The sequence below is a fragment of the Dreissena polymorpha genome, chromosome 4, assembly GCF_020536995.1.
Source record: "Dreissena polymorpha isolate Duluth1 chromosome 4, UMN_Dpol_1.0, whole genome shotgun sequence".
Taxonomy (NCBI): Eukaryota; Metazoa; Mollusca; class Bivalvia; order Myida; family Dreissenidae; genus Dreissena; species Dreissena polymorpha.
Genome location: NC_068358.1, coordinates 111430959 through 111455434, shown reverse-complemented (window position 1 = coordinate 111455434; position 24476 = coordinate 111430959). Strand labels below are relative to the sequence as shown.

The 24476-nt window shown below is 36.4% G+C and overlaps 1 protein-coding gene across 1 annotated transcript; it reads right to left on the bottom strand.

The window, feature by feature from the left end:
* Window positions 1-19: 19 nt before the first annotated feature.
* LOC127875895 (ufm1-specific protease 2-like) lies at window positions 20-23558 on the bottom strand. The gene is made up of 14 exons (XM_052420638.1): window positions 23463-23558; window positions 18398-18527; window positions 17805-17869; window positions 15640-15841; window positions 14677-14885; window positions 13721-13811; window positions 12539-12690; window positions 11150-11252; window positions 9905-10054; window positions 7735-7913; window positions 5704-5802; window positions 2000-2102; window positions 1255-1379; window positions 20-920 (listed from the first exon to the last, which is right to left on the bottom strand). The coding sequence occupies exons 1-14, from the start codon at window positions 23550-23552 to the stop codon at window positions 834-836; spliced, it is 1785 nt and encodes a 594-aa protein (XP_052276598.1). The 5' UTR covers window positions 23553-23558; the 3' UTR covers window positions 20-833.
* Window positions 23559-24476: the final 918 nt, after the last annotated feature.

The window sequence follows — 24476 nt, the reverse complement described above, 5'->3', positions numbered from 1 at the left end:
GCATGAGCATAGTGTTGTCTATGTTTAGCCTATGCATTCTGCACAGGCTAATCCTGGCAACACTTCACCATAACTGGATTTTTGCTAAGAAGAGACTTCCTTTAAACGAAAAATCTGTATGAAAGGTGAAAGTGTTGTCTTTGATAAGCCATGCTCACATCATTCACTACAAATTCAGTTTAATTCTGTGTAAATGTTAAACAAGTTCTTGAACTAAAACATCATAACGTTTCTTTCTTTTTTTCAATAGTGCACTTTTAATGCTAAGGTTAAACATCACTTTATCTAAAGAACACACATTACTCTATCCATTTGACCCAGAGTGTGAAGTAAAAACCTCAACTGCACTGTCTCATGTTTTCTATAAAACACAAACTCTACATCTGTAATATTTCACTTTTCAACTTCCATGTTTTCTATATCACACAATCTCACAAGAGTTCTATACCAATCTTCCTCTACCAAGATTGCTAAATCCGGTGTGTGCTATATGTCTTCAGAAAACTAGGCTTAATGCATGGGCATAAAGTGTCATCCCAGTTTAGCCTGCACAGTTTGCACAGGCCTATCAGGGACACCACTTACAGCCTAGACGGAATTTTCTCTTAGAGACTTCCTTTGACGAAAATACTATTATAGCAGAAAGTGACATCCCTGATTAGCCAGTGCAGATTGCCAAGGCTAATCGGGGAAAACACTGTAAGCACATTTATTAAGCCTAGTTTTCCCAGAACAAAGATCCATGTGTTTATATCCATATCTATTGTGTGCTATATGACACAGGGTCGCTGGGGCAGGCACATGTTATTGTGGGCATGATGGTCCATTGTGTGCTATATGACACAGGGTCGCTGCGGCAGGCACATGTTATAGTGGGCATGTTGGTCCCAGAAGTCTGGACCTTTCCATCCACACCAGCCCTAAAAACATACACAGTTGAAACATAAACCAAATGCAGTCTGAATCTCAACAAAATACATGACATGTCAAAAACATGTGCCCCCTTGAATACTCACATTACAATTTTTGTATGTATTTTATAAACATGACTTTGGGAATAAACTTTTCCAGCACATTTGATTTTTGGGTTAGCAGACCCACAAATACAAGCAAAAATCCACACAATCATTGTCCAACAAATAACATTGGTTTCAAAGAACAAACCTCGACATCAATAATAACTTACATACCTTTTCATCTTAAGTTACTAATATAATTACATATGTACATGAAACAGATACATAATCAGCAAACCTTATCAACGATGATTTTCAGCTCCTCCGCGCCTGTGTAATGTGGGTCGAGAATGAGGAAGGCAATATTGCCTGTCACTTCATCATAGTCCACACCGAGGATGGTGTGGGCAAGAACACCTCCACCTGAAACATGCCAAGGTCAATAGGACAACAGGGCTTAATGCATGTATGTAAAGTGTCGTACCAGATTTGTCTGTGCAGTCCGTTACTTTCTTCCTAGATAATTTCTTAAAAATCTGCGAAGACACTTAACGCACAGCCATTAAGACCAGTTTTTAGGCACAGAAAGAAGCTCCATGCGTGAAATTTGCTCTCACATATACAAAATGTTTCATTCTGGCATATCGCTAGGCTATGATATTTTGCTCAGAAAACTTCTGTTCGGTTTACAAAATGAATAGAATGGCAATTTTATATAGGATTATAACTAAGAAAGGTTACCGTACTTGGCACAAACAGTAATGGCAACAGCTCCATGCCTCGCTTAATAAACCTACCTCAATATAACACAGACATGGCATACAGTAAATCAATAACATTTTTGCATGAACCCTTTACCTCTGCACATTTGTAGTTATATTTAATTTAATTCCAACCCTTAGATACTGATGAGCAGCAAACAGCATTAGGCCTGAACAAACTGCGAGTTACTCACAGGCTGTTCTGGTTGTATGTTGTTTGCACATAGCCATTTTCACTTAAGCTTTAAAGTGGGAAAGGGTTAACTCCTGCTTGTTTCTTACCGATCATGATTGGTGTCCCCTGGGTCTGAAAGTGAGACTGGAGTTCCCTCCCTTTGGATGACATCTCCGCCCCTGAACTCACTGACAAGATTTTGGAGGTCACCTGAAGACAAACAGACAGCTATGAACAATTAACTACCCATATGGCTAAATATGTGCACGATCCAATGTATGAAAGAAAACACCTTTAAACAAGAGCACTGCCATGCGGGTGCAGACCGCTCATCTATTTTTCTTTTAAAGGTGAAGGGACCTATCTCAATACTTTTATCACAAAGGAGGGAGGGGAGGGGTGGGGTGGAGAGGGGTGTATAGTGTGGGTGTGTGGTCATTTATTACATTATTACATTATATCCTAAAAATAGAAAAAAAATGCAAAAAAAATGGAGGGTATTCTTGGGTGGGATGGTTGGACAGTATTTCAAACATGAAATAATAAAAAAATATTTTGTTTTTTAACCATGCAAAAAAAATGGGGGGGGGGGTATAGTGTGAGGTTGTAGTCATTTATTAGACGATCTTTAAAAAAAATAGAAAAAAAAATGGGGAGGGGATTCTGGGGTGGGGGGGGGGGGCGTGGGGGATTGTTTGGGTGGAGTCTATTGTGGTATGTCAGGTAAGAGTTCTTATGTCAAAGTATCAATCAATCATAAATAAATAAGTTATGGCAATTTTAGCAAAATTTAATAATTTGACCTTGATAGTCAAGGTAATTCGAAGGTCAAGTTAACATTCAACTTGCCAGGTACAGTACCCTCATGAAAGCATGAAAGTATTTGAAGTTTGAAAGCAATAGCCTTGATACTTTAGAAGTAAAGTGGATCTAAACACAAAATTTAACCATATATTCAAAGTTACTAAGTCAAAAAAGGGCCATAATTCTGTCAAAATTCCGTCAAAATGACAACCAGAGTTATGCAACTTGTCCTGTAACGTCCCCTTACGATAGTTTGCGAGTGTTCCAAGTATGAAAGCAATATCTATGATACTTTAGGAGTAAAGTGGACCAAAACACAAAACTTAAATCAAATTTTCAATTTCTAAATATAAAGGGCCCATAATTCTGTCAAAATGCCAGTCAGAGTTAAATAACTTTGCCTGTACAGTCCCCTTCAGATAGTTAGTAAGTGTTGCAAGTATAAAAGCAATAGCTTTGATACTTTAGGAATACAGTGGACACACAAAACTTGACCAAATTTTCAATTTTCTAAGTATAAAACTTTAGGAATACAGAGGACATGCAAAACTTAACCAAATTTTCAATTTTCTAAGTATAAAAAGAGTTACATATCTTTGCCTGCACAGTCCCCTTATGATAGTAAGTGTTGCAAGTATGAAAGCAATAGCTTTGATACTTAAGGAATAAAATGGACCTAAACACAAAACTTAACCAAATTTTCAAGTATAAAAAGGGCACATAATTCTGTCAAAATGCATGCCAGAGATATCTAACTTTGCTTGCCCAGACCCCTCATGATAGTAAGTAAGTGTACCAAGTTTGAATGCAATAGCTTTGAAACTTTCTGAGAAAAGTGGACCAAAACACAAAACTTAACCGGACACCGACGCCAAGGTGATGACAATAGCTCTATTTTTAGATGAGCTAAAAAAACGACATTGATAAACATATTCTATCTAGATTTTGAATTTCTGTATTTAGTGCTATTCTCTTATAGTAATTTTTCTTATTAATCAGATATTTAGTCAGTCTTATAAATATTTGTTTAGTGAATAGCAAACTAAATCAATAACATACAGTAACTAAGTTATCAAAATTTAAAAAAATATTTTGTTCCCTGTCCGAATATTTAGATACGAAAATATAAAAAAAAATACAGGTGTCCAAAAATTTAGAAACACTATAAAAAGATTGTACAGACAATCCGATACCGGTATGCAATATGTATAGCGTCTTTTATATCAACAACTAATATCACATGTACCATCATGTCCCGATTAAAGGCGATTGATAAAGCCCGTCAGCACCTTGTTGAACTAATTAGTCCAATCCGCTAATTGGTTTGGTAAAAGAGATGATTAAAACATCCAGTCAACAAACTGTTTTATCAAACCAATATAAGTGTGGATTAATTAACGTTATCTGCTAATTGGTTTAATAACACCTCTAAACAATTTACATACATCAAAGACAATAAAAGAATTCCTAATCTTATTATTTGTCCTGAAAACAACAAACTGCGAATGAACATAAGCTAGCTTATATAAAGGAATTAAAATGGAAACATTCCGTAACAAAAATGCAATTCATCACGACACGTAAAGGTGTGCAAAGGTTGTGTTTCGCAATCAACTTGTACACAAAACAGAAAACACTAAAAGGTTGACATTAAATGCATTATTTTTCTCTTTCCGCGATATTGTGTTAGTATGCTGCATTAACAAATGCTCAGGCTGAAGCAAGACAATGGCGATTATTTTATCGGTATCAAGATTACTGTGTACACACTCGTCCCTGTGTATTGTCATACATGCGTCAATTAACTTGGGCAACATCGTGGCCTAGAGCGTTCTTCTCAATCAGTGTCCGACAGAAGTGCTAGATTTCGGAAAATTTCTTTTATCTCCCTGTGCTTTATCGGTAACTCTTAAAGCTTCATTATTTTTTTGCACATTATTATTTAATCGTCATTATTGAAAATTGCCGCAAATATTGTCGGCTGATTGTTTGTTTTCTGCAATTAGATTACGTTGAACATTGCTTGATGAAATAATTATTTAATCACTCAACTAATTATCCCCGTTTATTACTGCTATGTGTCTTCACAATTTACAAATACGCTTGGTTTAATCAATTACAAAGCGGGAATCGATTTAAAATTAAAACGGATTTGAACCGGATTTTCAGTGATATCCTCAATAAAAACACAACGATTCTGTCAATAAGTATAGCTATGATCGAGAACTTAAAATAGGGTGCCGTTTGTCAGGGTATACAAATGAATCAGGTGCCGATTGTCCGGGTCGACAAATTTACAGGGTGTCGACTGTCCGCGTCGTCAAATTTACAGGGTGCCGACTGTCCGCGTATGCAAAAAAACACTGGGTGCCGATTGACCGGGTGCCGTTAGTCAGGATACCATTCTTTACTATTTGGAGCATTTCGTATTTGTGAAAGTTATCTTTCTGAGGTGAAACCATTGTTTATAACCAGTATACATGGTTATTTACCCAATAACACAAATGTAACGATATTGCCCTCTGGCATTTATTTGCCCGGTTTTATGTCCTTAATTCAGACATAAACATGCATGATCAAAGTGACACCAGATAAGCGAAACAACAAAGAAATCTGATAAGATAGCACTGTAAAATATACTGTCAGAAAATATTGAGTCATTAATTATGGAAAAAACTTGCAAGTCCAAAAATTAAGAGTCATGAAAAAATTGTTTTGGCCAAAAAGGGGTGTCTGAAAAATAAGAGAGTCCAAAAACTTAAAGAGTAATTACAGAAATTATAAATGTAAAATTACTTATTGCAGCTATAAATACTGCCTATGTCAATAACAGTTAATATACCATCAAATTCAAGGGCTCACCAGTCAATAAGTGGATATTACCAACCATTAAATCAATTACCAGTAAACATGTATTTCAGACTAATTTTACTCAAGAATATTCAAAGGAAATTTATAATATCTTTTGCTGATATTAACACAAAAAAACGTTACCATGGCCACTCACCCCCAGCAGAGTATCCAAAACAAAGCTGACTTCCATGGAACCGATCCACTTTCTGGAACCAACAAAGCTGGGCTCCTTGTCCCCAATGTCCACAAGGGTCTAAAACAGAATGTTCAGTTGCCTTACATGTCAGCTTCGCTCTGGAAAATGGGGCTTAATGCATGGGCGTAACATATTGTCACAGGCTAGCTTGTGCTGTCTGCACAGGCTAATCTGGGAGAACACTTTCTGCCTAGATTAATTTTTTGTTTAGACTTCCCAAGCCTGTGTGGACATACTTAAAGCACGATTTTCCCATAGTGTAACTAATTTAAATATCTGCAATTTTATCATTTAATATTCATGTAGCAATAGTTTATCACCCATAATTATTTTACTCCAACATCAGCAAAAGTTAAATATCCAAATTTACATATAAGCAATAGTTGATCACCAAAAGTTAATATATTCATTACAATATTGATATCAAGCACTTAAAAGCAAGAGCAGCATGAGCCCAAATAAAACAAGGGACAAAATTGTCACAAAACCAGGTTTTCAATTTGAAACAAGAGCTGTCACCATAGCATGACATATGCCCCCTATAAACGCTTGGTAAAAGTTATGAGCTTTTTTCGAAACCTAAACGCAGATTTCAAAACCTAAACGCGGACCCTAAGTTCAAGGTCAAGGTCACAGGGGTCAAAATTTGTGTGCGTATGGAAAAGCCTTGTCCATATAAACATGCATGCCAAATATGAAATTGCTATCTGAAGGGACAGAGAAGTTATGAGCTATTCTAAATCTAAACGTAAAGTGTGACGGACAGACAGACAGACGGACAGTCCGATCACTATATGCCCTTCTTCGGGGGCATAAAAATGTCTTAGAATATCAAAATAAATCAATTGCCACATAAACTAGAGAGCGGACACCATGCTAAATCCTTGAAAAGTGACCCTGTGATGTTTTTGACCCTGCATGACACATATTCGAACTTGACCTAGATATTGTCTTGATACAACTTCTGACCAAGTTTGGTAAAGATCAGATGAAAACTACTTCAATTAGAGAGCGGACACCATGCTAAATCCTTGAAATAAACTAAGTGACCCCGAGACCTAGTTTTTGACCCGGTATGACCCATATTCGAACTTGACCTAGATATTGTCTAGATACAACTTCTGACCAAGTTTGGTAAAGATCAGATGAAAACTATTTGAATTAGATAGCAGACACGAAAAGTGTGACAGACTGATAGACAGACACACTGACGGACAGTGCGAAAACTATATACCCCCTTTTCTTCGAAAGGGGGCATAAAAAGTCTGATAAAGGGAGACAACTCAAACTGAACTGATTGTTTATAATTAACCCCATTTGTTTCAAAATAAATCTATTTTTAGTCTCAGCGACCGTGACCTTGGAGATATAGAAGTAATTCTTTTTTTGTGACACACCGTCCAATAATGGTGAACAAATGTGCCAAATGATTTTAAAATCGCACAATGAATGACATAGTTATGGCCCGGACATGTTCATTTATGGCCATTTTTGACCTTTGAACTAAAAAATGAGACCTTGACCTTGGAGATATCGATGTTATTCTTTCGCGCCACACACCGTCTAATGATGGTGAACAAATGTGCCAGATGATTTAAAATCTCACAATGAACGACAAAGTAATGGCCCGGACAAGCTCATTTATGGTCATTTTTTCACCTTTGAACTAAAAGTGTGACCTTGACCTTGGAGATATTGACTAAATTCTTTCGCGCGACACACCGTCTAATGATGGTGAACAAATGTGCCAAATGATTTTAAAATCTCACAATGAATGACAAAGTTATGGCCCGGACAAGCTTGTTCCCCCCGCCTGCCCGCCGACATTCGCCAATCTCATAACCAGTTTTTTCCTTCAGAAAACCTGGTTACAAATCACTCTACTTGGGTAATTGCTAACACCTACTATACAAGGCAAAAAGGGTCTACAAACACATCAAAATGTATATCAGAGTGGGAAAGAGATAAAGTATACCGCGAGCCCCTGACCTGCTGAATGGTGTGATGGGAAGGTATCTCGGTGTCATTGTAACCCTGGAGACGAAACCAGGAGACAAGGGTCTGGAGGGAGCGGTACGCACACCCCCACTTATTGTCATCAAACCTGTCCTGCATGTAGTGGTGATAGGTGTAGCTGCCCTGAACACAACACATTGTGCCACCAGTCACTGAAATACAGGAACTATGAAGTGGTGATAGGTGTAGCTGCCCTGAACACAACACATTGTGCCACCAGTCACTGAAATACAGGAACTATGAGGTAGCTGCCCTGACCACAATACATTGTGCCACCAGTCACTGAAATACAGGAACAATGAGCTGCCCTGAACACAACACATTGTGCCACCAGTCACTGAAATACAGGAACAATGAGCTGCCCTGAACACAACACATTGTGCCACCAGTCACTGAAATACAGGCTGCCCTGAACACAACACATTGTGCCACCAGTCACTGAAATACAGGCTGCCCTGAACACAACACATAGTGCCACCAGTCACTGAAATACAGGCTGCCCTGAACACAACACATTGTGCCACCAGTCACTGAAATACAGGCTGCCCTGAACACAACACATAGTGCCACCAGTCACTGAAATACAGGCTGCCCTGAACACAACACATTGTGCCACCAGTCACTGAAATACAGGCTGCCCTGAACACAACACATAGTGCCACCAGTCACTGAAATACAGGCTGCCCTGAACACAACACATAGTGCCACCAGTCACTGAAATACAGGAACTATGAGCAGCAATCTGGGAACACTGACTTTCATCCATTGCTGCACAGTCTCGTCCCAGATTAGCCTGACCAGTCTGCACAGACTAATGAAGGACGACACTTTCCACTTAAATGGATCTTTTGTTAACAGGAAAAATCTTTTTAGCAAAAATCCAGTGTATGTTGAAAGTATTGTCCCTGATTCTACCACGGCACGTGACTTGTTTTCTATATACAAAGAAGGAAATCCACCGTGGATTATTACCCCGATAAACCCCCCCCCAACGGTTGTTAGTATGACGTCACTTTTTATTGTCCGCGCACTCTTTATGAATGAAGACGACGTCATTTGATTTTCATTGTTGTGGTGACGTCACGTTTTCGAGGAAATGTGGAGGACGTTTGGTTAATATAATTCTCATTTATAACCTTAAAATCGCGGGTAACTTATTAATGAAATCGTGTTAGAATCATAATAATCGACGGGTAACTGTTGGTTATTGCGGTTATAACCAACGGTATGTTGTTCCGATGCTTGTTATCAAACCACTTGGCTACGCCCTCGTGGTTTAATTCCTACGCATCGGAATTCCATACCGTTGGTTATTACCGCAATAACCAATGGTTACCCGTCGATTATTTCTTAATTAGCCAGTGCATATAACACAGGCTAGTATTGGACAACAATTTACGCACAAGAATATGCCCCGTTTTTCCCGACCAAAGCCAAAGTTACCCAAATGGTTAGTATCCCTGAACTTAACACACGGTGTCCCCAGTAATTGTAATTGCATTTCTAATGTATGTCATCCAAATTTGGACCCATCATAATGATCATGTGTGTTCATTCCTGTACACAATAAACTCTGCCACCAGTAACTGCAGTATGTGCCTTGTGCATTCATAGTGTGTCTAGATACATTATTTATTAAAGTTCAAACCTATATAATTGTGTACTTCATTAAACATTGAATCCATATGATTATGCACGCCTGTAAACTTAAAACCTACATGAATGTGCCTTTTTTAAACTTTAAACTACAGGTACAGCATGCACTTCTTAAAACTTCAAACCTACATGATTGTATACTTCATGAGACATAAAATCTATTTGATTTTAATATGAGACATAAAATCTATTTAATTTTATACTTTTAACACACATGATAACAATTTTCTTAAAACTTCAAACCTATATCATTGTGCACTTTGTTTAACTTAAAAATTACATCACTTTGCACTTCTTTTAACTTCAAACCTACGTGATTGTGCTTTTCTTTAAACTTCAAACCTACATTATGGTAAACTTTATTAAAATTAAAAACATCATGTCTGTGTACTTCACTAAACTTCAAACCTACATGATTATACTAGGTATGAATATTAGATGACAAATAATTAAAAAAAACATTATGCAGATGTATCAAAGCTCCTACCTTTTGACCTTGGTACATGTTCATGAACATTCACGAGATACCCCCCAGTGTTGTCATGACTACCAGGGAAAGTAAAACGATTTACACGACGGAATAGCGGCCGATCCAGCGCGAAACAAAGACATTCATGTAGCTGCTTTCGCTCCAACTCTAAAAAATGTTGAATCAAAGTAATAAACTAAATTTAAACTAAAACTAAGAAAAATATAAACAAGGGACAAAATTGTCACAAAACCAGGTTTTCATTGTGAAAAAAAATCTGATAAAGGGAGACAACTCAAACTGAACTTTTGAAATGAACAAACAATATTAACCCCCTTTGTAAGTTTGTTTTAAATAAATATATTTTTAGTCGTGGCGACCTTGACATTGGAGATATTGACGTGATTCTTTCGTGCGACACACCGTCCCATGATGGTGAACAAATGTGCCAAATGATTTTAAAATCTCATAATGAATGACATAGTTATAGCCCAGACAAGCTCATTTATGGCTATTTTTTACCTTTGAACTCAAAGTGTGACCTTGACCTTGGAGATATTGACGTTATTTTTTCGCGCAACACACCGTCTAATGATGGTTAACAAATGTGCCAAATGATTTTAAAATCTCACAATGAACGACAAAGTTATGGCCCGGACAAGCTTGTTCCGCCCGCCCGCCAGCCCGCCAGCCAGCCCGCCCGCATTCGCCAATCTAATAACCAGTTTTTTCCTTCAGAAAACCTGGTTAAAAACCTGGTTAAAAAGGGGAAAGTGTCATCCCTGATTAGCCTATGCGGACTGCACGACACTTTACGCACATGCATTAACCCCCCTTTTCACAGAGTGAGGCTCAAATGTAAAAAGGTGTTGAGAACGGGGATACCTGGGAAGGTGGCAAGTGCTCAAAACAACGCATCATGGTCGCTAACTGGTTGGTACAATTTTCGTTCAATTATAAGTACAATTGACCAAACATCTAAACATTGGACACTGAGAACAACAGTTACCTGTTAACAACAGTCACTTTGACTATTTCCCTTGATTGACCGCTGTTCTCAGCTTGGATGTATTTCTTTGATTTATTATCATTATTTATTATGCATTTCCCTCAATCATAGTGAGAAAGTCATTTTCAAAATAAATATGTGGTAATTCAAAGTAAAGTATAACTATATAAAGATATGTCATTCAAAATGGATGACAGCAGTTTTATATTTGAAGAGTCTTTTTCAAAAAACGTACTCCAAAACAAAGAACATACCGAGTTGTTTGTTGTCGAAGCTGTCAGGGTAAATGACAGAGAACACACAGTCAGACAGAAGAGGCTTGCAGTGGTAGGACTTGGGCTTCACAAATGACTTCAACTGCAATCAAAAACTGACAATTTCTATTTTTTTTTTAGAGAAACCAGTATAATATTGGGAAACTCATTTGTCTGATAAAATCTTTAAGAAAGAATGGGCTTTTAATAAGAACAAGAACCTCTTCCTACGGTAAAAAAGCACACAAAAAATCAGGTACATGTAAATATCTGCAAGCATTTGGCAAAAAAAGTCTGGAAACTGTTATTGTAGAGAAATTTTCAAGGCCCATAACTTCACAAAACATCAATAGACCAGAACAAAACTGAAACTTTATCTGTAACTCATGCAGGTAGTCTCAACAAGAGCACCGCATAGCTGGTACCAACGCTCGGCTGCGGGTGCAGTTTCGAATAAAGCTTGTCAGAATATTTTTTGTTTTGTTTAGAGGTCATAGTGACCTTGACCTTTGACCTAGTGACCCAAAAATGGGTGTGGCCTGTAGAACTCCTCAAGGTGCAGCTACATATGAAGTTTCAAAGTTGTAGGTGGAAGCACTTTGATTTTAGAGCCAATGTAAAGGTTTTAGCACGACGCCGGATGACGAGCTGGCTATGACAATACCTCGGATTTTCTCTGAAAACAGCCGAGCTAAAAACCAAAAATCAGGTAAATATCTCTGGAAAGGGAGTGCCGGACAGATGGATGGACAGATGGACGGACAGTCCCAGTGCTATATGCCACCCTTCGGGCAGCATAAAAACAATAGTGTGACCTGGATTTTTAAGCAAATGTAACAGACATTGCACTTAAAAAGCCTTGACATCAGGTTGAACATATAAAACATATTAAATTGCCAGATGAATGATAAAGTTACAGTGTTAACAAGCTGTATCAACCACACGTTTGACGATAACCTTTGCACTGGTGACAAAGACCTTGAATGCATTGAGTCATTACAAGTTATTTCACAATTATCTGGTAAATGATTAAATTACATTCTGAACAAGCCATATAATGCCCGAATTCGAGCCTTGACCTTGAAATGTAACCTTGACCTCAGTGCTTTAGACACATGTCTTGTGTGAGAAATACTGCTGTCTACACATGGTGAACATTTTTGGCAAGTAAATATTTTATTATCTTACAAGTTACAAACTTACTGTCTGGACAAGCTCCATCTTTCCCATATTTGTCCTTTGACTTCTAATCTTAACCTTCATCTTTGAGCTAGGTTTTTTTGCAGACTGCACGAGCTAAGCTGAGACAATACTTTACATTTATACATTAAACCCCTTTTTCGCACAGCAAGTCTCATATATTCTTGAACCTCCTCCATACAGACATACCTTGCTGTGCTGTGAGATACATGTTTCCATAGCAACCAGCTGTCTCTGAAGACTCACTGAGAGCCCCTTAGATACGTCAGATATGTGAGCACTTGTTGGTAACAATGTCACTGTGTCCAGGTTCAACAAAAGATTGGTAACCTTTACTGGCCCTGAAATAAAGTCATACTTAAATGTCAACCTCCAATGAAACTGAGTGATAACTAGGAGTTATAACTACAGGAACAGAAATTCAATTTTAGCAATAAAGTTGTTCACACTTATTCTTTTAGAACTTCTTGCTCTAAGGAAATATGTGTCCTTCTGATTAAAACTAGAATTAATGCATGCACATAAAAAGTCATCCCAGATCAGCCTGTGGAGACCAAATTCAGTCAAAGCAGGGATGAAATTTGCCACATAGAGTGGATTTTGTTTTCATAAAAGAGTTCCTGAAATCGAAAAATGTGGAAAGTGTCGTCCCTGATTAGCCTGATGGGACTGCACTGGCTTATCTGGGATGACACTAAACTCATATGCACAAAGACCAGTTTTCCAAAAGTGCAGCTACACTCTATGGAACTCCTGCATTGCAATCATCAGGAGCCATTGGATAATTGGAACTCTTTCTTCTGTCAATCTTAAACAAATTTTAACAACAATTTTCAATAAACAAATGTTTTCACAAACAAATCTCTGAACAAGAGATGTGTTTGACAGAAACACAATGCCACCTTCTGCGCTGCTTTGAAGCCAGATCTTTGACCTTTGACCTAGAAGGATGATCTTGACCTTTCACCACTCAAAATGTGCAGCTCCATGAGATACACATGCATGCCAAATATCAAGTTCCTATCTGCAATATTAAAAAAGTTATGACCAATGTTAAAGTTTTCGGACGGACGGACAGACTGACTGACAGACAGACAGACTGACAGACAGTTCATAAACTATATGCCACCCTTGGGGGGCATAAAAACTGTTTTTAGAATTACGTCCCACTTCATGAATTGCAAAATGTATTGTCAACGCCTGTCAATTAGGGACTGTACAATTACAGAAAAATGTATTTTATTAACTCTGGAAGTACCTGAATTTGTATTTTAAATGATTAAGACCAATTAATCAGACAGACATGAAACTGTAGCTAAATAGTCTGTAATATTGTCATGAATGTAAAATGCCTTATTCATATACATGTACCTGTTTTATAACTGATGACTGGGGAACAGGAGGGCACTTTTTCGGAACAGCCATTGCACATATCTGTGTAGACTTCAAATAACAGTGTCACCTGGTACAATCCAACTACAGTTAACAATCACGCAACAAAAATCAACATGTGAAGATTGATAATCAAACTATTTTACAATCATTTAAGCTTGATGTGTTATTTTTGAATTTTTCAATTAATGAAAATCAAGAATTTGGGGTCATCAATTGGTTTTAAGGCTGATTTTTCAAAACTGCCAAGCTTTCAGGAAACTCACTTGATATCGGTGTGCTTGGTCCATAATAATGTCTCATTCATTTAACATTTTTGATCTTTCCAAGAAACACTAAAGTGGAGGTGTTCCATATATTTATTCTCTAATATCAAAAGTGGTTAAAAATCGATAATTAAGCATAACAACAAAGGTCCTTTTTGTTTATATTTTAAAATGTATATAACATCAAAATGCTGACATCATTTTACAATAAAGCAGAGAAAATTATCAATAATTTTTACTGTAAGGTTATATCGTCTTGAACAGTGATCTTCCAATTTCATTTCAGATTATATACATGTAAACCACAGGAAAACAAAAAATAATATAAGAGAAAACTTATTCATCAAAAGAAAGATCTTATAGAAACAATGTTTACTAAAAGCAATAGAATCATTCAAATGATAATTAATCATTTATGCATTCAATTTCCTACATACATCTCAAAACATCTCATTTGATTAAAATATGCATAGAATCAATAACATATATTTACTGAAATTAGTCAGACAATAAATAAATAAAAGAGAATGATGCCAATACATTTATACCAGCACTTGTGTTTTGAGTAGAAAAACTTTAACTTTTTTTTTTAATGGACATGTTCTATGAAAAATAATTCCAACACCAATTAAGCAGCATGCATGTAGAATCTACCAAGATAAAACATACCTGTTTCTTTTCTTTACGTCTTGTTTGGATTGCGTTTTCATCGCCAACCATGTCAACAAGAGAATGAATACTACTATCATCTGGTAACCCATAGCAACCAGAACTGCATAGCAACACATTCGCTTGTTCTAAACGGAACATTGTACTTTGTGATGCTATGCCTGTTTTGATATTTTCGATTGCAGTATTTAAACTGTCTTGCCACTTTCCTGCAATTAAAGTTAAGGAATTATTAAAAAATTCTGAAAGTGGTAGTATTTAATTTAAACATTGACTTATTCTAGTGCTTAAAAGCATTTAACAGAGGCAACCAATAACGTTTAAGGTATACCTTCTTTTTTTAAATATTTCTTTAACAACTCACCCTTACCTTCATGAATTGCTTTACTAAAACAACAAATCCTCAAGATTGGTAAAATTTTACTTGAGAAGCACTGCATTGCATTGTAATACAATATGACTTGCTATTTACATTGTTCAGCCATAACAATTTTCAAAAATAACCAGTTGGGAATAATCACAGTGGAGGCCCATAGACAGTGAAACTTTTGGGGCCCACGCCACTGGCCCCTAGTCAGCATAGTTCTTACTAGGACATCAGTACCCAGTCGTTTTCACACATTTTAATTAGCCTTCCAGAGCTTAGGCTGGCAAGACACAAGCAATCTAAAAATGCCTTTAATCGGAACATAACATTGAAACAAAGTAATTGGCTTTGCAAGTCATTATAATTGGCTAAGTAAGTAAAAAATGAAAACTACTTGAATTAGACAGCGGACACGGACCGACCGACAGACCGACCAACAGAAAAGTTCACTCCTATATACCCCCCTAAACTTCTTTTGTGGGGGTATAATTATTTCCTGAAGGTCTCATAGGACCCCTAAAAGTCGCTGGGCCCAAAGGCAGTTGCCTTCTCTGCCTCGTTGGTAATCCGGGACTGACAATGCCTGTTTAACATACCTTTCTCTGGGAGTGGAAATGCCAGTGAGATTTGGCATCTCGTTCTGGCTACCACACAGATGGAGGGGAGGTCTATGTGCTCCAGGGTCCACTGAAGCTGCACACAGTCGCCATCAGCACTGAACTCATGCACAGAGTCTATCTGGGTCTGGCCCTTCTTCACAGTTATTATTAGCCTGGAGGTCTCTTGGTCAATACAATTCTGAAATGAACAAGAGCTGTCTCCATAGGATGACATATGCCCCCGATAAACGCTTTGATAGAAATTATTAGCATTTTTTGAAACCTAAACGCATTTCTTGAAACCTAAACGACGGACCCTCAGTTCAAGGTCAAGGTCAAAGGGGTCAAAATTTGTATGCGTATGGAATGGACTTGTCCATATACACATGCATACCAAATATGAATGTTACATCTGAAGCGACATAGAAGTTATAAGCATTTTTCGAAACCTAAACGCAAAGTGTGACGGACAGACGGAAGCAAAGACTGACAGACGGACACACAGACAGTGCGATCACTATATACCCTCTTTCGGAGGCATAAAAATAAGAATCCCTCTGTTAAAGTAAGAAATTTATTGATTTCATAAATGTTCATGTCAAAATAGTTTTATTATTAATGTTGGACAAACAAGAAATGCAACAATGGTCTTGTCACTTTTTTATGACAACAGCCTACATACATGTAATATTTGCTCAAGAAAATAGCATTCTTGTACAAACATGAACAACATCTACCGGTACATGCAAGAGTAACCCTGAAAATTACAAGACTCTATTAACAAACACGTCTCTACTTAGAGTTAAAAAATGTCATCACATTTCCATACTTGTTTACTTTGGAGTTAAATTTGCTTTAAGTTGACAGCAAATAATTTCATAATTAAAGCGTATAATATCTGTAGTCATGACAATCATTTATTTTAATGCAAAAATACCAAAAACTATTGTAAACTATCCCAGAAAAAATTCTCCATGTCTTTCTCAGCGATGCATGAGCATTTTTTAAATATGAGTCCTATTCTGTAAAAACATGGTTTGATGCATGTGTGTAAAATGTTGTCAAAGATTAGCCTGTGCAGAAAGCTAATTAGGGCTGACCCTTTGTTCTTTAATGTTATTTTTCGTTTAAAAGAACTCTCTTCTTACCTATAGTCCAATTCATGCAGAAAGTGTCTTCTCACATAAGCCTGTGCAGATTGCACAGGCCAATCTTGGACGATACTTTATGCATTTGCATTAAGCTCTTTTGTCCTGAGCACGACCCAAATAATTTGTCTCCCTTTACTCAAACATGACATACATGCCAGACGTCCCGATCTTGGCGGGACAGTCCTGCTTTTGGGGAGTTTGTCCCGGTGTCCCGATGTGACACTATTTGTCCCGACATTCATACAAAACGATATATGCTCTATAAGTTCACAATAAGATTCCCTATTCAAGCTACGTCTGGCTTTAACTACCATCGCTAATCCCTTTATTGCCCCCTATAAACAAACCATATCTACTAGTCGAGTGATCCAGTGTTATTTTCGACACCTTATCAGCGATATATCGGCAAATTATTGATTTTATCGGGCATTCACACCAGGGTTTTTTTATGATAAGGGTCGTTAATTGCTAGTGAAAGATGCATCGTAGTGCAATTAGCAGATTGCTTTTTGTATTTCAAGGCACAAATCAAGTACAAAGATACTATAATTACGCGGTATTTAGTGTATTATATGTCAGACAAATCGAGCGCTGACCGATACCAGAGACATAAATTTACTTTCGTTTTTGACTGATTTTCAGAAAATAATGTGTACATATTATTGCATCAATCTAAATTTAGAGCTAATGGATGATTGGTTGAATTAAAACAGTGCTCGATGTTCGCACATCCCGTTGAACGTTGCCTTAGTCCCAAATGGATTCATCCACATAGTGCACATGTGTGTTTACTTCCGGAAAAATGGAGAACGTCTGTGTTCATGCAATTCTTAACACATTTATCGTCAATATTTGCCAGAAATTATGAGGTTTTGTAAGTAATTAGCTGATTACTGACTCCAGTAAAGGTGGCACGATTGATCGATTTGGACCCGAAAATTTCTGGCATGTATGCATTAACCCTAATTCTCTCTGAAAATAATCAAATATCATCTTTTGACTGGTACTTACAAGAACATCTCGGTGTTTTGAAACTGGATCTGCATCAGCCGATAGAATTCCCAAGACTTGAACTCCTGGTAAAAACAACAGGCAAGTATTTTAAATTGCTAAATGAGCATCTTTGTCGCTGGATTCTTTTCCTCTTTTAATGTTCATGTACAAATATTTAGATTACAGATTTAGAGGCTTAAGTATGTTAGTAGCAGAGTTCTTTTGTATTCTTCATATATCAGTTAATGCTTATTCTTTTGCAAAAATTTCTTTTTTGGAGCAATGCTATTATAACCAATATTGATTGTATTGGAAACTGTATAATTTATACAAAGTGTAATCAGATAAGTAACTTTAATAAAACCCTATCCAAGGTTCCTCAGGCTCAACATTTTCTGCAGCCAATTTTACCTTTGTATGTCCTAATTCTTATTATTTTGGATATTTTATGGGTGATTATGTAGAACACCTTGTAGCCAAATGGATTTTTTGTAGCCAAATTTCCTTATTTGTAGCCATTGGCTGATTTGGTGAATGGCAGAGTAAGCCCTGCTTATAAGGCTGCTATCATGCCTATAGTTTGAATAAACTTGCAGTGTGTAGTTGCTTACCTCCAGGTAATAAAGTGTGTACATAATTCAGCCTCTTAACAGGATCTTCCGATACACTGACACAGCCTAAAACATAGCTGGTAGTGCTGGATTGTACGCCAAAAACAAGCTTGCATCCAGAGTTGATGTCCTGCAAAACAGATATCTAATAATAATCCAGTATTGATGTCGTACAAGATAAAACTTACACACAACAAGTCTAATCGAGTGTTGATGTCTTACAAAATACATGTCTTCTGATGAGCCAGACTCGTTGTCTAATGAAATGCATGTCTACTGATAATGTAGTTTTAATTACCGGTAATCCTAATTAAATCTACACTATCAGTAGACATGCATTTTATAAGACAACGAGTCTGGATCATCACAAGATATATATATTTTGTATGACCAAAGGTTAACTGGTTAACTTACCGAAAGGATCTGTTAATCGGTTACATTTTTGGAAAAGGTTAACCTGATTTTTTAATTATCATTTTTTCATTGAATAAATTGTTCATTTTTGTTCTTGCGCGTGACATACTGCCACACCAATTACGGTAATAAATAACGTGTGAACAGACACATTAATAAAGCAATAGATCAGTACCTTTGTTGTTATAAGTGTTTGATAATTGGCAATTTTGTTTTTTCATGAAAAACAACTTGCAAACTGAGGTGAGTTGGAGCTATTAACAGTGAATGTAATAAACACATTTATTTAACTTGCAATAAAAACCAGTTGAAACATTGGACTGCTTATTTTGATGTTCAGTTAACCAATACCCAACACGATTGCTGGCAAAAATAAAGTATAAATAAGTTTCAATTTTATCAAGAAAATCTTGACCAGGTAACGTCGTTTTTTTAATAAGACATTTAACTTTATTACTAAAAAAAGAAAAAACTTGATGACAAAAAAAACACAACATTGTTGTGAGCAATATGACATAAACGTAACATAAGTGGTCCAACCACCCAAAACAAGAAACAGTCGGAGACGGGTGATGCTCCCCAACGTTTTTTTTTGTCACAATATTGCACTATATATTCAGATAAAAAAAAACGTCTTGAGGGGCATAACTTTGGACAGCAACTTTAAAATTTCAAAGGGCCATAACTCTCTAAATAAATCATCTAACCAGAACCCACAAATAACATGCGCATCTCCTCAAGGTAGTTAAGCTTCCCATAAAGCTTCATTGAATTTCAGTCAGTAGTTGGGGAGAAATAGCCCGGAAAAGGATTGCACTATATGTACAGTTTATAGAAAATTTCAAAGGGACATAACTCTGTGAAAAATCATCTGACTACAACCCGCTGATAATACGCACATGTCCTCTTGGTAGTGAAGCTTCCCATAAAGTTTCATTGAATTCCGGTCATTAGTTGCTGAGAAATAGCCCAGACAAGAATTGCACTATATGTACAGTTAATGGAAAATTTAAAAAGGCCATAACTCTGTGAAAAATCATCGGACAAGAACCTGCTGATAATATGCACATCTTCTCTTGGTAGTGAAGCTTCCCATAAAGTTTAATTGAATTCCGGTCATTAATTGCTGAGAAATAGCCCGGACAAAAATTGTGCACGGACAGACGGACACACGGACAGACGGACACACGGACAGACGAAGCGGCGACTATATGCTCACCCCAAAAATTTAGGGGGAGCATAAAAAACTTACTTGTGAAAATGAACATTATGTTGCTCTTATCAATTTTTACTTTAAGCAGGAAGAATAAATACAAAATCTAATATACATTTACCAAATTATTAAAATAAATGTTATAATATATTTGTATTAACAAACTGAAATGGCGCTTCATGTGATCAAAACAAATTACCATAAATTACATCTATGAGCAATATGACATTTCTAAAGTCTACAGTAACAGTTTTACTTTTTAAGGTTGTTCAGATAATTGTTTAATAACTGGTTACAGCAAAATGTTAACTGGTTAATGTTTTTTGTAATCTGTGGCATCCTTAGTTTTAAGGTCATGTAAAATACATGTCTACCAACAATACAGTCCAACAAAATACAGGCCTTCTGATAAAAAAGTGTATACGACCTTTAAAATACAGGTTTACTGATCATAAAATGTTTATTTCCAACAAAATATGTCTCTACTGATAATCCAGTGTTGATGTTTAACAACATACATGTCTACTGATATTCCAGTGTTGGTGTTCAACAACATACATGTCTACTGATAATGCAGTGTTGGTGTTCAACAACATACATGTCTACTGATAATCCAGTGTTGGTGTTCAACAACATACATGTCTACTGATAATGCAGTGTTGGTGTTCAACAACACACTTGTCTACTGATAATCCAGTATTGGTGTTTAACAACATACATGTCTCCTGATAATCCAGTGTTGGTGTTCAACAACACACATGTCTACTGATAATCCAGTATTGGTGTTTAACAACATACATGTCTACTTATAATCCAGTGTTGATATTCAACAAAGTACATGTCTACTGATAATCCAGAGCTGATATTCAATAAAGTACATGTCTACTTATAATCCAGTGCTGATGTTCAACAACATACATGTCTACTGATAATCCAGTGCTGATGTTCAACAACATACATGTCTACTGATAATCCAGTGCTGATATTCAATAAAGTACATGTCTACTTATAATCCAGTGCTGATGTTCAACAACATACATGTCTACTGATAATCCAGAGCTGATATTCAAAAAAGTACATGTCTACTGATAATCCAGTGTTGATGTTCAACAAAGTACATGTCTACTGATAATCCAGTGTTGATGTTCAACAAAGTACATGTCTACTGATAATCGAGTATTGGTGTTCAACAGCATATATGTCTACTGATAATGCAGTGTTGGTGTTTAACAGCATACATGTCTACTGATAATCCAGTATTGGTGTTTAACAACATACATGTCTACTTGTCTACTGATAATCCAGTATTGGTGTTTAACAACATACATGTCTACTTATAAGTGCTGATGTTCAACAAAGTACATGTCTACTGATAATCCAGTGTTGATATTCAACAAAGTACATGTCTACTGATAATCCAGAGCTGATATTCAATAAAGTACATGTCTACTGATAATCCAGTGTTGATGTTCAACAACATACATGTCTACTGATAATCCAGTGTTGATGTTCAACAACATACATGTCTACTGATAATCCAGAGCTGATATTCAATAAAGTACATGTCTACTTATAATCCAGTGCTGATGTTCAACAACATACATGTCTACTGATAATCCAGTGCTGATATTCAAAAAAGTACATGTCTACTTATAATCCAGTGCTGATGTTCAACAACATACATGTCTACTGATAATCCAGTGCTGATATTCAACAAAGTACATGTCTACTGATAATCCAGAGCTGATATTCAATAAAGTACATGTCTACTGATAATCCAGTGTTGATGTTCAACAACATACATGTCTACTGATAATCCAGTGTTGATGTTCAACAACATACATGTCTACTTATAATCCAGAGCTGATATTCAATAAAGTACATGTCTACTTATAATCCAGTGCTGATGTTCAACAACATACATGTCTACTGATAATCCAGTGCTGATGTTCAACAACATACATGTCTACTGATAATCCAGTGCTGATATTCAATAAAGTACATGTCTACTTATAATCCAGTGCTGATGTTCAACAACATACATGTCTACTGATAATCCAGAGCTGATATTCAATAAAGTACATGTCTACTGATAATCAAGTGTTGATGTTCAACAAAGTACATGTCTACTGATAATCCAGTGTTGATTTTCAACAAAGTACATGTCTACTGATAATCCAGTTTGGTGTTTAACAGCATACATGTCTACTGATAATGCAGTGTTGGTGTTTAACAGCATACATGTCTACTGATAATCCAGTATTGGTGTTTAACAACATACATGTCTACTTGTCTACTGATAATCCAGTATTGGTGTTTAACAACATACATGTCTACTTATAATCCAGTGCTGATGTTCAACAAAGTACGTGTCTACTGATAATCCAGTGCTGATGTTCAACAAAGAACATGTCTACTGATAATCCAGTGTTGATATTCAACAAAGTACATGTCTACTGATAATCCAGTGTTGATATTCAACAAAGTTCACGTCTACTGATAATCCAGTGTTGATATTCAACAAAGTACATGTCTACTGATAATCCAGTGTTGATATTCAACAAAGTGCATGTCTACTGATAAACCAGTGTTGATATTCAACAAAGTACATGTCTACTGATAAACCAGTGCTGATGTTCTGACAAAGTACATGCTTACTGATAAGCTTCAGGACATTAAACACAGTCAAAGAGCCAGAATACCAAAACTGATCACAGCCAAATTACATTTTTGATCATCTAAACTTTAATGTCTTTTTGATCTTCTGGATACAGAACTCCTTCTCAATGGAAGATTTTGTGCCGGCGCCTATTGGTTAAGGGGTGAAAACTGTACAAAGGGCGATCAGTTGGGTATCTGTTAGTTTAGGTCATTCAACTGTGAAAGTTTCAGCAAAATCCAAACAGGTGTTAGATGTGAAAACAAAAGCTTCAGGATGTCAGTAGGGATGTATGCATTGTATGGTCAGACAAGAACAATGCTTAATGCCTTTCATTCTGTAGAGGCACAAAAATATACATCTATCTATCTATCTTTTTAACTCCCCTTACGGGTTTTATATGTATATGTATGTGTAATGTTTTAATGATGATACATTTCCATTCTGTCATAAAGCAGAATGGATAAATATTGTATTGCCGTGAAGTTTGTCACAACTATTCATGGCTGTTCATATAATGCAATAGAGAGAGATTAAATCTGAGTTTTAACATGTTTCACTAACATCGCTTTTACCCGTTTGACTAAATTCATTATAGGATATATACGATTGGTTAAAAAAGTTATTTAGTTGTTTGTCGCCTAATATCAAACCGAAAGCAAAGTATGTTCCACCGAAATATGTATTTCCAACAATTTAACCATCTTTGTTAAATGTAAGATTTGCAGATGATAACAGAAACCAATATACGAAAGAACCATTTGACAATTATAGCATACTTTACAATTTTCCGTAATTTTTTGTGAAATTTTGACACACGTAGTCATTTTCGCTGTGGTCAAAACATCGGCCTTTAAAACCTGTACCATACAGTATCTGGCTAATAACCACTAAACTTATATATCAGTCTGGCGCATTTACGACATACAACCATTATTAGCTTTGAATATTGTCTTTAAAGGGACCGTCCAACAGATTAAAAGCGTCGTTCGACGCGAATCGATATTTTGGGAATCTACGAGGATTGCTTAGATAGGGGCAGGTATAAAACCCGGAACTATCCGGAAATCTTTATGGTAAAACCCGGAACCGATATAAATGGTTATAACTTCATTATTATTCGTCCGATATTAATTATAATGGTACCGTTGTAAAGAAGATCCTCTACAGATTCTAACCATATCAAAATATTTTATGGCAGGGTCGTAGTCGGCCTGTAAATCGCGGACAAAGTCGGCCTGTTTTAACGTTTTTTTTTACACACGCAAATGCCGAAAAGAAAACCCGGAACCGATATAAATGGTTATAACTTCATTATTATTCGTCCGATATTAATTATAATGGTACCGTTGTAAAGAAGATCCTCTACAGATTCTAACCATATCAAAATATTTTATGGCAGGGTCGTAGTCGGCCTGCAAATCGCGGACAAAGTCGGCCTGTTTCAACGTTTTTTTTTAACACGCAAATGCCGAGAAGAAAACCCGGAACCGATATAAATGGTTATAACTTCATTATTATTCGTCCGATATTAATTATAATGGTACCGTTGTAAAGAAGATCCTCTACAAATTCTAACCATATCAAAATATTTTATGGCAGGGTCGTAGTCGGCCTGTAAATCGCGGACAAAGTCGGCCTGTTTTAACGTTTTTTTTTACACACGCAAATGCCGAAAAGAAAACCCGGAACCGATATAAATGGTTATAACTTCATTATTATTCGTCCGATATTAATTATAATGGTACCGTTGTAAAGAAGATCCTCTACAGATTCTAACCATATCAAAATAT

Excerpts from the sequence above, each read along its gene's own strand:
- LOC127875895 (XM_052420638.1), bottom strand. The coding sequence starts at position 23,552 with ATGGTACAGGTTTTAAAGGCCGATGTTTTGACCACAGCGAAAATGACT. Across the intron at positions 18,528-23,462 it reads AAATTACGGAAAATTGTAAA|GACATCAACTCTGGATGCAA; the intron begins GTATGCTATAAT and ends TCTGTTTTGCAG. Across the intron at positions 1,380-1,999 it reads GGGGACACCAATCATGATCG|GTGGAGGTGTTCTTGCCCAC; the intron begins GTAAGAAACAAG and ends GGCATGTTTCAG.